Source organism: Gopherus flavomarginatus, chromosome 11, assembly GCF_025201925.1.
Source record: "Gopherus flavomarginatus isolate rGopFla2 chromosome 11, rGopFla2.mat.asm, whole genome shotgun sequence".
Lineage (NCBI taxonomy): Eukaryota > Metazoa > Chordata > Testudines > Testudinidae > Gopherus > Gopherus flavomarginatus.
Genome location: NC_066627.1, coordinates 49,612,869 through 49,627,087, shown reverse-complemented (window position 1 = coordinate 49,627,087; position 14,219 = coordinate 49,612,869). Strand labels below are relative to the sequence as shown.

The window sequence follows — 14,219 nt, the reverse complement described above, 5'->3', positions numbered from 1 at the left end:
TTTCAGAGCACAGAAAGCACCAGGAAGAGGTGTGTTCTCAACAGAGAGCAGCATCACCTGCTGACCAGAGTGGAATGATTGAGTGGGCTGAGGAGGTGGGTGCGACTGGGTGGAAGTGGATCCACAGGGGGTGGGCCCTACTGTACAGATCAAACCTGTCAGGAACAATTACCAGCTCCCAGCCCAATACCTACCCACCCGTTCGGACTGTGAAGGGGGCGAGGACCCAGTGATATTTCCCTTGCCCTGATGTGTGGGTGAGAGGCTGGAATTATTATATTTCTAACACAGACACATTTTCAGATAGGAGTAGCAGAACTCTCTGGACTCTTCCTCCTTTATCCTGGATGAGGGTCATAACTCCACGGGTTCTCTATGCTTTGTGTCCCTCTGTATGCCAGGGCTTCATGCCCAGCCGAAGCAGGGCTACTGGGCATTCATTGTTTTCTTTTCTGTGTCCTTGTCCTGGCCCCTGCTGCTCCCCTCCCCCAGCTGAATAATCCGAGTACTCAGCAGTGAATCTAAAAGCACCCACATTTGCTCCATGCACATAAAGCAGGTTTAGGGCTCACTCCTGTGAGATGCTGGCTGCTCTCCCGAAGGAGCCATAGTGAGAAGTCGTCTAGTCCAGCCCCTGCACTGAGGCAGGACCAAGTACACCTAGAGCATCCCTGATTTCCAGGGCTTCTTCCCCAAAGACCTATGTAGTACCGCGATAAGCCCTCATCCTGGCCGGCCCCCACGCTGTGGACAGATGCATCACCAGACACAGACTCATGAACATCTTTTTATTTACCGTACAGAAAAGGAAGGGGGTGACCGTGACCCATCTCAAGACAGACCAAACTTTATTTCTTCTTGTAAACGTAATAACGAAAAGTAACCAGACTCCGAAACAATCTGTACATTTCAGAACAGCACAAGGGAGCAGGTGAGGGCTGATGGAGGCCTGTGCTGAGCCAAACAGTGCATCTCAGGCAGAGTCCAGACCTTGTCTACATTCCCTTTCATAGCTTTCATCTAGTTTAATTTCCCAATTTTGCCCATGGTTGGAAAAGGAAACAATGGGCCAAGCCCCGCCCTTTCCTGCCTCTGTCTCAGAGTATTTTTGTTGGCCTGTTGCAATTCAGCACTAGCTGGAGGATGGAGAACAACACTGATGGTTGCAACGAGAACTCCATGATGAGCCAAACTCTCAGACATGGCTCCTCATTGATTTCTGTCATTGGGTGTGGGAGCGATCCCCTGTGAGCAGAGAGAGAGAATGGGGACAGCTAGCGTCAGTCTGCGCTCCTAATTATTTGCACCTGCAATTCTGTGCGCACAATCACTCCAAGGCATAAAGAACCGGACTGTGCCAGCAAATCTGGCAGCACAATACCTCCATTCACTCTGCTCCCTTAATGACTGTGCACATAAAACCCCAGGCGACAAACGAGAGGCTGACTCGGGTGCCTTCAGAAGTGCGACGCTGTTGTGATTTCATCGCTTCATTAGGATCCTGCTTCTCTTGTGTGTATTAGAAAGGATCACAGCTGTGATTTAGCTGGAATATAATGAAGTCTATAGGGCAAGCCCACCTTGCTCTCCAGGCAAGATGCCTTCCCATACAAATACAGGTCCCTCTGGGAGACACTGGATGTTCTCAGCAGAGGCATCTGAATGGATAGACTAAAAGGCAAGTAGCAGATGCCTCTGTTTCCATTAGAATTTTTAAATTGGAAATGCCTGGCAGCACCTGGTGCCAGCACTGGGGACTTTTGAAAATGGGGTTCCACTGCAAAGAACTACAGCGGTATGGTTCTGATTTGGCGCTAGAGCCAAACTCCCCCAAAGCTGGGAGGCCTTTGGACCTGGAGCTTTGGGTTGGTCCGTGATGGACCAAAGGGGCCAGCCACCAAGTTTGGATCCAGAGCTGAACTTCCCCAGCATTTGGGGTATTCTGACTGGAGGGTGAGTTGGGCTCATCGCTAAGGATCACAGGGAGGATCAATAGTCAGTCGTCTGAGACTTAATTAAAGTAATCTGCTTTCGATACAGCTGAACTAAACCCATAGCTGGGCTGATCGGTTCGGTACTGGAAACAACAGCAGGTGCAAGTCCCAGAGCTGACAGAGACAGAAACTGAGGAGGAATTTTGCAGGTTACAATCCCTTCCTGGCTCGAAACATCTGGTTCTTCAGGGAAGCAGCAGCAGAGCGGTGCGTCTGGGTCTCCGCTCACAGGCCGGATGTGTGTGTGATGCCTGGGATGCTTGGCTGAGCATGGGAGGGCGATGTGGGTCGGGAGGAGTGATGCAGTCCATACTGGAAGTATTCCGGCTGTAGGGGGGGTTCTATAGGTCCAAGACCTCCCCCGAGTACGCGTTGGGGTCCTTGTCCGACCGCGTTGTCACCTTGAACTGGTGCCGCAGGAAGCCCCCGTAGCGCTTCTGATTGTCCCATTTGAGCTTGGGGCGGATCCTGCGCAGGAAGCCCCCATAGCGCTTGTGCAGGTCCTCCAGCTCCTGCCCCTCCCCGTCGGGGGCCAGCGCTGAGCTCCTCTTGGGGTACTTGCGGAGGAAGCCCCCGTAGCGCTTCATCTCGTCTTTTAGGTCTCCTTCCTCAGGCTCTTCGCTGTGGTCGCCTGTCTCCCTGGCCTCCAGCTCTGGGTAGTCCTCCGCCACCTCAGAGGCCGCCCTCTCCCCTGGCTTGCGGAAGAAGCCACCATACTTCTTAGTCATGCTGCCTTTGCTGTGGGCATTCTCACGAAAGAGGGAGAAAATCTTGTTCTTGTCCAGTTTCTTCATGAAGCCGCCATAGCGTTTGACCAGGTTGCTGGGGAACTCGCCGGGGATGGGGCTCCCCTCTGGCTCTGCCTTCGCCTCAGCCTCCAGAGGGGACAGGCCCTGGCCCTCCACCGCCGCCATCAGTGAGGCGAGGAGAGCCAGAGCGGTCTGGCACCTCTCCCACTCTGCGCGGGACAGCAAGGAGCCCTGACACTCCAGCGAACAGATCTGCAACACACCAATGAGAGCAAACCCATAACACCCGCCGGCTGTTCCCAACCACCAGGGCTCTCTCCAGTACCCTCGAGAGGGAGGAATGATGTCTTAGGATTCCCCTTCCCAGTCCTGGAAGGGACTCTAGCTCTACTCCTTGGGATCCCACCACATCCTACCTTGTAAGAGCCTGCATCCCACCCCGCTGCAGTGGACGGCTGAGTAATCTGGTCCCACAGTGGGAAGCAGATGCTTCCACACCTCTAACCCCCAGAGCCAGATACAGAGAGGGAAAGGTCGTCAGAGATCAAAAGGAGCCCCAGCCCCACGGCCCTGATTCTGCGTTGCGCGGCACTTGGGATCATCGTAGACACCAGTGCAAAGTGGGTGTGAGATGCTGTCACATCAGACTGGTAGCTTTGACACAGACTTTGCACTAGTGTAAATGACTGCACAAAGTGCAGGGCAGTGGAGAACTGAGCCCGTGTTGTTGTTCTCTGGTTTCTGCTAGAGCATGCAGAGTCCTGAGAGCAGTTATGCTCTCGGTCCAACCTTTCCCCAGCTAGCAGGACCAGCTATTTCAGCAGCTCTGCCACTGCCCTATACAAGGTAAGAAGAAATGCTCACGTTCAGCTAGATTTCAGAACTGTGTGCACAAAAGCACATTAGTGTGCACAATTACTGCAGTTGCACACACACAACCATGGCAACGACACCCCCAAATCAGGCATGCAAACACAGATGTGCAAGTCTGGAAAATCTGGGTCTTTGCAGATCAAGTGTTACCCCAGACGGGAAATAGACTAAAACAGGGGCCAGTTTGGATACAGAGCTCGTTTTATCTGAGCTCCAAAGCTGAGTTTGCTCCAGACTGCACCTGACATAGGACCCAGCACTTACCAGGGGACTGATGGGTTTCTCCAGATCCTGGGTCTGCACGGCACACATGGAGCACTGGGCTGCACAGTCTGCAGAGGCCAAATGAGCCAAACCCATGCAAAGAGCCAACACCAGAACCTGCCACTCCATTCTGCACAGTGGGCACTTCCTGTGGTGAGGAAGGGAGAGAGAAAAACCACTGATCTTTCACCATCAGATGCAAACCCCAGGCAATGGGTCCCCAGCACTACCCTCCCATAGCCAGGGGCACCCACAGCACTTAGGTGAGCCCACTGTGGGGAAGAGTCAGTACTTGTCCTGGGAGTCCTCCATGAGTCAGAGATCACAGCGTAGCTTCCAGAGCAAAAACTATTGGGCCAATAGGAGTTAGAAAGCAACGTGCCCCAGCCAAGGCAGGTGATAGTCCCCCAACAGAGGGCATTGCACCGATGTCACACTTGCCCTTAACCAACAGTACCTATGTATAGGCGATCCCAAGGCAATGGAGCATGGGGCACAGGTCTGAAGTTCCTCACTCAAAGTGACTTGCCTGAGGTCACAAAGGCAGTGTGGAGCAGAGCTGGGATCTGAACCCAGATCTCCTGAATCCCTGTCCAGTGCCTAGTCTGTGAGGCTTTACTTCCACGCAGCCTGTCCTCAGGCTGCCAGTGGGAAGGTGGGGTTAGCTGTGACCTTGCAGCTTGTGCTTAGCATTGCACGTTCACATTAGTCCCACAGACATGCACAGGAAATGGCTGCCACTGGGCATCAGCAGTATCCTTGAGGAATTTCCTCTAGAGGCTGTTGAGCTGCTTGACAGGTTGCAGGGGCGTGAGCGGCATCACCACTGACATTTGCTCTGAATGGCAGGAAGGGGGCGTTTGCTGATCTCTGATGCAGCATGAATGATGATACAGAATTGCAAGATACGACTTCAGCGCGAAACATATAGGCATAAACACACCCCGCCACCTATGTGCAGAAATAAACACACAGAGGCACATGCACACACGCACACATGTTCCACCTAGATGTCTCAGAAACCCACCACTTCCACCCAGCTGGTAAGTTTTGCACACGTGCCTAATACACAACTTAGCCCAGAACTTCAGCTCATATAAATGAGCATAACTTCATGGAAGTCAATGGAGCTAATTCCGAGCTACACAAGCTGAGAATCTGGCTTTTTGACTCCAATATGCAGTAAAAGCTGTGTTATCCAGCACTTTATCAGCTGGAAAGCTCTGTTAGCTGGCATTTCTGACATCTCCCAATACAAATCTTCTGTCTAGTAACGGGGACGAGTATACTGCCCAGCACGTTATGCAGGTCAACAAGATGGTATCAGGGATTTATTCAAAAAAGCAGCTTCCAGGGTGTGTCAGGATCATTACAGATTCAGCCCAATTTCCTACACCTTCTACAGCTACAATGATAATTGAGGTTGATAATGATGACCCTGTGGCACTGCAAGATCTTGAAGTGCCTTCTGAATCATCAAAGAAAGATTAAATTATATTCAGTATAGTTTCAGTGTTAAGTGTATTTTTAGTGATCTGGGTGTACACCGTGCACTGCCCATAGTGATATGTAGTGTCATCGGATAACCTACTGTATAGAAAACTTTACCTGTCTACACCTAAGTGCTTCAAGAAACCAACCACTCTGCGGTGCAGTACTACTGCTGGATTGGTGAGTACCTGTACACTATTTTATACTTCATTCATTTTATCGTCTTCTAATTGTTTGAAAATTGGTATTCCATTGACAGGTAGAATTCTTAGTTAACAGGAATATTTGATTAACTGCCTCCCCATTCCTCCAATATGCTAGATACCAAAGTTCTTACTGTATTTAAGGAAGTCCTAGTGTGCCTGTGTACGTTTCTGACCTGTCTCTCAATGTTCCTAATGTCCTGGGGACTATTTCAAACATGCCTGCATACAGCATGTCGCTCATCAACAGGATCTTTCTAGTCTCATCAGCTCGTGGAAGATGTGGGTCCTGCTCTTGTAAATGCTGTTCAGTAACCTGTTCCTCCCGGTGCATGAGTGAGAGCAACTCAAACACATTTATTCTAAAGCCTTTTATTTATCATTTTAAAGAGATTCTTTCTTAGTCAACAGCAGCATGAATTTCTCTGCAGTGTTGTTGTCCTTGCGCTACCGAGGGGCTTAGAGAGGGTGAATCACTGCTTCTCTCACATGGCCTTGAAGAATAAAGGCAATGAAATCCACAGCAGCTATTCACAAAAGAAGAGCAGGGGGAAGGAAGGAATTCAAGGTCTTTGCATTATCCAGTGATGGATGGCAGTACCTTTCCAATGCCCACTTCCTCAGTTCCCAGCTGCAATGAAAACTTCACATTCTGGTCTTCTTTCCTATGGGCATTGAGCCTTCAGAAGGAGACGGGAAGAGGTGGAGTTCAGGAAACTAGGCTCTGAACCTAACCTACCTCCATGTCACATTTTGGATTCTTCATCCATCAAATGAGAGGCCACACGAAACACTCCTCTCCCTTTTGGATCTATGTCCAATCGCATCACACTCATGAGTGAGCAGATGGTGCAGCTGGGCCGTGACACATGGAATTGGCTAACAGCACCAGCCATATTAGTTGGAGATTTCCACCCCAGAGACACCCTAGAAAGATTCCCTAATGGCCTGCTAGCTCACCCTGTCCTCACCACAACTTTCTTCTCTCACAATATTCTGCACCCCCCCAAACACCTTCCTTCCTAAAATCTAGTCTTCTGTACCTCCCCCCCCCCACACACACACACAAACCCCATGCCTCCCAAATACCCAGCTCAGCCTCTCCCAGGGACATGCATTCAAAGCACTTACACCCACTGTTCCACTAGGAACAGAGTAAGTGGTAACTAAACTGGACCAAAGTGAATCTTGCTGTGGAGTTCATTGGCATTGCATCAGAGAAGCCAGGGATTTGACGTGATGCCTTGTTCCTGCCAAGATTCCTCTGCTAATAGAGAAATGGGTGGTTGAGGATAAAGCAAAATGCCGTTGGCCTGTGGAGTGAAGGTGGCTGGTCCCTACACCCTCAACAAGGGGAAAATTATGTCAGAGATGCTTTTATTTTCCAACCAGCAGTGAAGAAGAGGCAGTGCGAGAACTCAGCCTGGCACAGGAATGTGCCATTTAACCCACGTTGCCTGCAACGCAGGCCAACCCTCACACTTGCCACGAGATTACATGCGCCAGCCACTGTCCCTGTGCCCCTCCACTGCATGACACCTAAACATCCTGGACTAAGCCATCTTTTTCAGAGATTAGAGCACAGCAGGTCACACAAGCCCAAGATACCTGGAACATCTCGACTCCCAACTCCTGAACCTTCATTCCTGAGAGCCCTAGGTCATTAATTGTTTATGTTCAATACAATTCCAGAAGTACTCATATGAGTTAGGAACCTAAGTTCCATTGACTTTCAATGGAATTGAGGCACTGTTGAACATTTTGCCCCTTGAACCACGTGTGTAAGAAGTTTAGTTGTCTCCAAAATATACTTAAGCAGAAAATTAGCCACTAGTTGTCCTCTTGCTTTATTGTGACCATGTGATAAATATTCTGTTACCTTCTTGGTCCCTTTTGCCTCCAGGACAATGGCATGACTCAGAAGCAGTCCATTTGGGATTACTGACGAGTACTGCAGTCTCTTGCATTCTCAGTCAGTATCTGTTAATGGACCATAATTGGCACTAATGAGGAAATATGTTAATGTTCCAATTATTAATTCAGGCTACGCTTTAATGTAATTTGATTTATCTGCATTATCATATGCTGAACTATCTGCATTAATAGAACATCGAATTCACCAGGCTCAAAGCTGTTATCAAGACGCTCAGTAAATGAATGGCTGAATAATGACAATATTTTGCACTAATGTAGTGCCTTTCATTTGTGGATCTCAAAGAACTTGAAAAGCCAGGAAGCCTCACACCATGACTGTGATAGGTGTTATCATAGTTATAAAGGTGAGTAATAAAAGGCACAGAAGGTGTAAGTGATTTGCTTAAGGTCATATAGCAAATCAATAGAACAGAACCCAGGAGTCCCTATCCCCAGCCTCCCACTCAAACCACTAATGGTTAAATCACTCTCCCTCCTTGTTAACCTCTCGGGACATGTCATTAGAAACAGGAATATGAGATACCCTGTTACTTTATTAGCCTCTCTGCTAGTCATGCAAATAGAACTGGTCAGAGAAAACTCAGCTAATGCCAATATCGATGCAAAACTGTCATACACAGGTCAGCAACCTTTCAGAAGCGGTGTGCCAAGTCTTCATTTATTCACTCTAATTTAAGGTTTCGCGTGCCAGTAATACATTTGAACGTTTTTAGAAGGTCTCTTTCTAGAAGTCTATAATATCTAACTAAACTATTGTTGTATGTAAAGTAAATAAGGTTTTTAAAATGTTTAAGACACTTCATTTAAAATTAAATTAAAATGCAGAGCCCTCCCGTACCGGTGGCCAGGACCCAGGCAGTGTGAGTGCCACTGAAAATCAGCTCGTGTGCCGCCTTTGGCATGCGTGCCATAGATGCCTACCTCTGCTGTAATACAACAGGAAGAGAAAGCTCAATACAGCACGAAAACAAAACTGATTTTTAACAGCCTAATTTAAAGTGCTCTCAGTCTGGAAGACTGAAATGCTGAAGGTCTTGGCTCTGCATGGAAAGCAAAGAAGAAAAGGGGAAGGGAAGCACCAAAGAGGAGGGGCTGGTATAGAACCGGTTAAAAGGAAGGATGGAGAAAAAGACCAATATGCCACTTGTCAATAACCGCAACATGTTCAGCTCCTCATCCCAGGTCCGTTAACAACATCAGACTCCCCAGTGCCCCACTTCGATCCAGGTGCCCAGTGGGACTGGACGCTTGGCATTACACAAAAGCCTGAGGAAGGTTTCCAGCAGCACATGGAAAGAAGACAGCAATGTGTCCTATTTTCTAGCCATGAAAATCCCCGTGCCCAAGGCAAGGCCTGGGGATGAGGGGAGGGAGACACACACTTGGGGGCTTGGGAAAGTGGTGCTTGACAGAGCGGGACCTGACACAGGATGACTGGCGTTTTTCTTGCCTAGAAGCCCAGCATTCTGCAAGCAGTGCGAGGCCTTCAATCAGGTTTGCATTCAACAGGGCTGTGGCACAGCCTCTCACTGGGGCATGCAGTCGAGCCTCGGCTCTGAACACCTCCCGGTCTCAGACTGGCCCCACACATACAGCCATTCCAGTGAAGAGTTGCCCTGCTTTATCCAAATCCCGATTTAGTCAAGCCAGCCCCACATTCTACATTCTGCTTGGATTAATGGGGCTCAACTCTGCCTCCTTCCTTTACTAGGTTAAGTCAAGACAGAAGGGCCAAATTCACACCTGGTGTTTCCAGATACCTCTTGACTTCACTGGCGCTTCACCTGCTTAAACTACATGTAGATACAGCCTGGAGATTCGTATTTTCCCTGTTCACTATCGATCCAGAGTTTTCCGCATTAATAGCTTTTCTCTGTCTGATCCAGCACTGAAAACATCATTGATCTCTAAACTGAAACAAATGTCTGGCACCAGGGAACTGGCACCTATTTGTTGCTACGTTAGCTACGGCATTCCATGACATCAGCTCCTATATATTGATTTCTACCAAGATGATTTAAAACGCCTTGTAAAATGCAAGAGCAGTGAATTAAATCCCTGGCTATCTGGTATTGGATTTCAGAGAGAAGATCAGAAAAGGAGCCCTCTGTGCCATTTGGAGAAGCCAGGCACCACCTTACACATCTGATAATATTTATCACACAGGGGTTTTCAAACCTGATGTGACAAATTCCAGAAGCGACTAACAGACTATGAAATCAGAGCATTTGCCTGATAGTTTAGCTACTGGATCAGGCACAGTGCACCGAACATAATCCCCACACCCTCCACAGCCAGAGGACAGGGGGTTTCATGACACCCTGTGCAGCTGTAAGTCCTCTGGGCAAATTGCAGGTTACGGTCACCAGTCATCAGGCAGCCAGAGACCTCTCCTGTGAACATAACTCACCCAGCACTGTAAGAAGTACTCCACACAGAGCTTAGCTGTGCTCTGCTCAGAAATGGAGAAGTGACCGATAAAAATAGAACAAAAGAAAAGGAGAGAGAGAAACAACGTAGGATAAAAGCAAAGGAGGGAACAAAAGGAAGGGAAGAGATAAAGAAAAGAAGAGGAAAAGCAGAGTTATAAATATCTGCCATATTTTATATATGTACGCAATACCCACACTATAATGTGTGTATATATTCACACACACACACACCAATACACACCATGTTACAGACACATCCTGGAGAGACAGATCCTTTCATTAATGGAATTTTAATAGATGTAATACAATTTAACTTCTTGCTTGCAGCTACCTATAATTAAGTTAAATATGCACCTTTGGGGCTGAATTCTTCCCTGCTTGGTCTCTGATCAAAAGTGGATTTTTTTTTAAGTTCATGCAAAATCCCTTCAGCCATTTCTGAGGACATTGTGTGCCAGATTATAAAGAAAGCAACAAATGTACAGTGTATTTAACTAACGAGCAGAATGAAAAATGGGAAGTGAAGGCTGTTCCTGTAGGTGATCATTTCAGAATCAGATTTTCTATATATTCACCTACTGGATTGATAAGCGGTGTGATGCAACATAATTAGTGGGTAAGAAGGGCTGCAAGGTCTTCAGATGAAAGGTGTGAAAGATATGAAGATAACTATATTTTTTAATAATTATTATTGGCAATATAAAGTTAACATACCTTGCACTTTATACAACATAGACATTGTACACTTACCTCAGCCCGGTTACACCAGTTTCTCCTCTCTAAAAGATCTATCATTCTGGATGTTTTCAGGACCTTATAAACATTTCTAATATCATTTCCCCTCCCCTCTCATTTGCATCCATTTTGTCTTTTAAAATGACCTGAAAAATGTCTTTTATGCATGTTTTGTTTTACCAAATAAAACAAAAACAAAACGCCAACCCTTAACACAGAAATGCTGCATAATTCTACAGCAATGGTCCATTACTTTGCAACTTCCACTACTGCTACTTCAGAGTTTGGTGCTACTGCTGTAGAATACTAGTCTTTTTTAAGGGAATTATAAAAGAAGGAAATAGGTGTTGTCCTTAACCTCCATGTGCACTTTCTAGTTTATTTTGAAATGTGATTTGTTTCAGCGTAAGTAATTCTGTCCTTTCTTGAAAATAGAAAGATATGGTATCTGAACTGAAATGAAGTACAGGAAAGACATTTACACAGATAGACTGGGTAGGCGACAGACTGCTATAGGGATGAAAAACATATCTGGAGACACGGAGCCTTATTTGCATGTAGTTAAATAATTTAGCAATTGAGAAGAGGTACTTGGCACTAGAAACCAACCAGGGGTTTTAAGCAAATCAAGTCCCTTTTTAATGACAGAATTGCTACCCAAGCTGCAGCCTGTGCATCATTATTAGAAGTTGAAATGCAAGGAAAGGAAAAGCAAACCTGAAAGCAGAGAATTAAACTCCAAAAAGTGTTGGATTCAGAGAAGTGCATCACACACACACCTGTACAGATCGACAGACACACACACATACACACACACAGCTGGTGTCTTACCTGTGTGTTCCTCCCAGTCCCTGGAGAGCTCCCCACCCCAGGCAGAGTTTGGGTGGAAAGTTGATTCTGGGAGCTGCAGGCTCCCTTGGAAAGTTGGGAGTCTCAGCAGATTCTGTTCATCTCCTTTCCTCAGCTTCAGGATAATCTGGTCATCAGTCAAGGGAGGGTGGGGGAGGAAACTGCTCCCTTTTAGCAGCTGTAGCTTTTGGCTTTGTAGCCCCCTGACGGCACCGAGGATGGCCAAGCTCTGCTTGTTCCCCTTTGGAATTACAGCCCTACTCTTTCGATCCCCTCTTTTTATTGACATGGAGCCTCCTCCTGTCACTGAGCCCCAGCTCAGCATAGGCTCTCCAGAGCCAATGGGGGGAGACGGAAGCTGTGAATAATCAGTCACAGACTCCTCTCCACCACCCTGAGACGGGCCCCCAATGATCCCCAGGCCCTTTAAACAGTAACTCCTGGGAACATGCACGAGGCATCTGCTCAAAGCAAGAGTGTGCAAAAGGGAGTACGAAGGAGGAGGGTAAACACACACACACACACACACACACAGAGGCTACCGAATGTGGTTTACATTTGCAAATCTCCAAGTCTAACCCACTCCAGCCTCCTGAGCGCCTGCCCTGCCAAGTGGCTCTCCTAGTGATACTGCTGGGCTGTGGGATTGCCGGCCATGTTGCAATAAGCCAGAGGATGCGCCAGACCCAGAGACGAGCCCTTCCCAAGCAGCCTGGAACTTAGGGTGAAAGTCACCAGCTGCAACACAAACAGACAGACTCCTCTCGTAGGCTGGCAATGGAGAGAGATGCTTCTCACCTCTCGTGGCTGATTCAAATCCAGCCCAGACTGGTAGTCACCTGAAAGTCACCCACCTGCTGGCCATCTGACAGCCCGTATGAGATGAGATTGGTGGGTCTCAGTCCAGCTGCCAGGGAATAGATGAAACTCACTATGAACACAGTAGCTGGCAAAGAGGCGCAGGACTGAATACACCCTGGGGACTAAACTGCCATCCCCACCACCCCCAGACATGGCTCCTTGGGATCAGAGGGGAGGCCACTCTGGCAGGAGGCAGCACACGGAGACGGCACTGCCATTGCCCTGCTTGGTCCTGTCCTGTGGCTCAATAAAGGAATTCAGCCTCCAGGCCTGTTGATCTATCACCAGCACAAAATTCAAACATCACCCGTAAAGAGTCAAAACCAGTGAAGCTGCCACCTGCCCTCACCTGTTTTCCAACTGCCAGAAAGCCTTCGTCGGCTCAGTAACGTCTCTGAGATGGAGTCAAGCTTCCAGAGCTATGGACAAGACAAAGAGAGAATGCACAGTCACATGGACTCTGGGGAAAGGCCTGGCCCAACTAACTGGATGTGTATTTCCAAATATTAAACCCTGGGACACAGGGCCTTTAGCATTCAAATTCCTGCCCACCCCCCTGTCCCCACCCTCACTCCCCCATCTACCACCATCCAGGCAGCCTCATGCTGCTGAGACATCTGTCACAAGGCCAGGAGACCCAGAATTTACCTCTACTGGCAACTATGCCAAGACACCTATGTTCTCCAGCTGCTTCTTCTCAGAAAAGAGTCGGAAGGGAACCAGCTAGGGGCTAGTGTGTCTGAAGGCAAAGAGATTCAGCAGCCACAGGGGCTCTCCTCAGTTGCTTCAACTCTCTCCTCCCTCCCTGTTTTGTATAGCCAGCAGTCCCTTACCTTGACCTTTTGACGCTCTGTATGGAACAAGCCTCTTCACTTGTTCGAAAGATTTCCACCTGCGCTTGCTATTGAAATGCAGGTTTTTATTCACAGCCAGGGGTTGGTTGTACTTTCCCCCATCGCACACTCCACCTCCTCTTCCCCTGCACATCGAGCTATTGATAATTACCTTGGGAAAGAGACAAAGAGATGGGAATACCATTAACATAGAGGAGGGGAGTGGGAGGCAGCCGGACAAGGGAGAGACAGAAATGTGCCCAGATTCTATTCCGCACCCTGATTCTGATTCACTAGGGCCCAGACTGGCATCAGGGCATTTTTAAACATCTGCCAACCCTCAGTGCAGGCGCACAAGCTAAGATTTGAGTGTACAAGCCTTGAATTGCACATGTGCATCAGGGGTTAAGCTTGAGAAAACTGGGCATGGACTAAAGTACATTGTGGAAAATCTGGGCCTACAGGCAAGTCACCCAAACCCTCTGTGCCTCCGTTTTCCCATCTGTAAAATAGGGGTTCAATTTATCTGAGAGGGGTCATTCATCATGTAAGAGCATTAGATGAAAGAAGCTACACAAGGGGCATTTCTCATCGGTAGAGTTCCTTATTGCCATGTTTCACCTCAAGCAGCAAATATAGCCACAAAAACAGACTGAGCAGAGGCTATAGCGCTTAGCAATGTGCCTGGGGGTCGCCCTTTACCTCGTCCTCTTTCAGACGTGTGAAAAAACTCCCAGAAATTTACTCACTATCTTTCCCTCTCTTTCTTCCCAGTAAGTCTCAAATGAAAGAAACCAGCAGGGACCAGCGAGCAGGAGACGCCTGACTGGGGTGACGCACAAGAGGTTATGATTCTGCACCTCCTTTGCAGCAGCATGAATGCCTGGGCACAAACAGAAAAAGCTCTTCTCTTTCTCCCTCCGCCCTCCTCCCCCAGTAAATTTTATGCCTTAAAAACGAGAGAGGCTCTGACATGGTTACTGCACGTGATGCCTTTCAA

General features: G+C 48.0%; 1 protein-coding gene across 1 annotated transcript; it reads right to left on the bottom strand.

Moving 5' to 3' along the window:
* Positions 1 to 773: 773 nt before the first annotated feature.
* PDYN (prodynorphin) lies at positions 774 to 12,764 on the bottom strand. Its single transcript, XM_050918407.1, is given in 5 exon segments — positions 774 to 2,995; positions 3,881 to 4,028; positions 11,508 to 11,589; positions 11,592 to 11,986; positions 12,736 to 12,764. Coding segments are annotated over 4 exon segments (1,149 nt in total). The 5' UTR covers positions 11,851 to 11,986; positions 12,736 to 12,764; the 3' UTR covers positions 774 to 2,335.
* Positions 12,765 to 14,219: the final 1,455 nt, after the last annotated feature.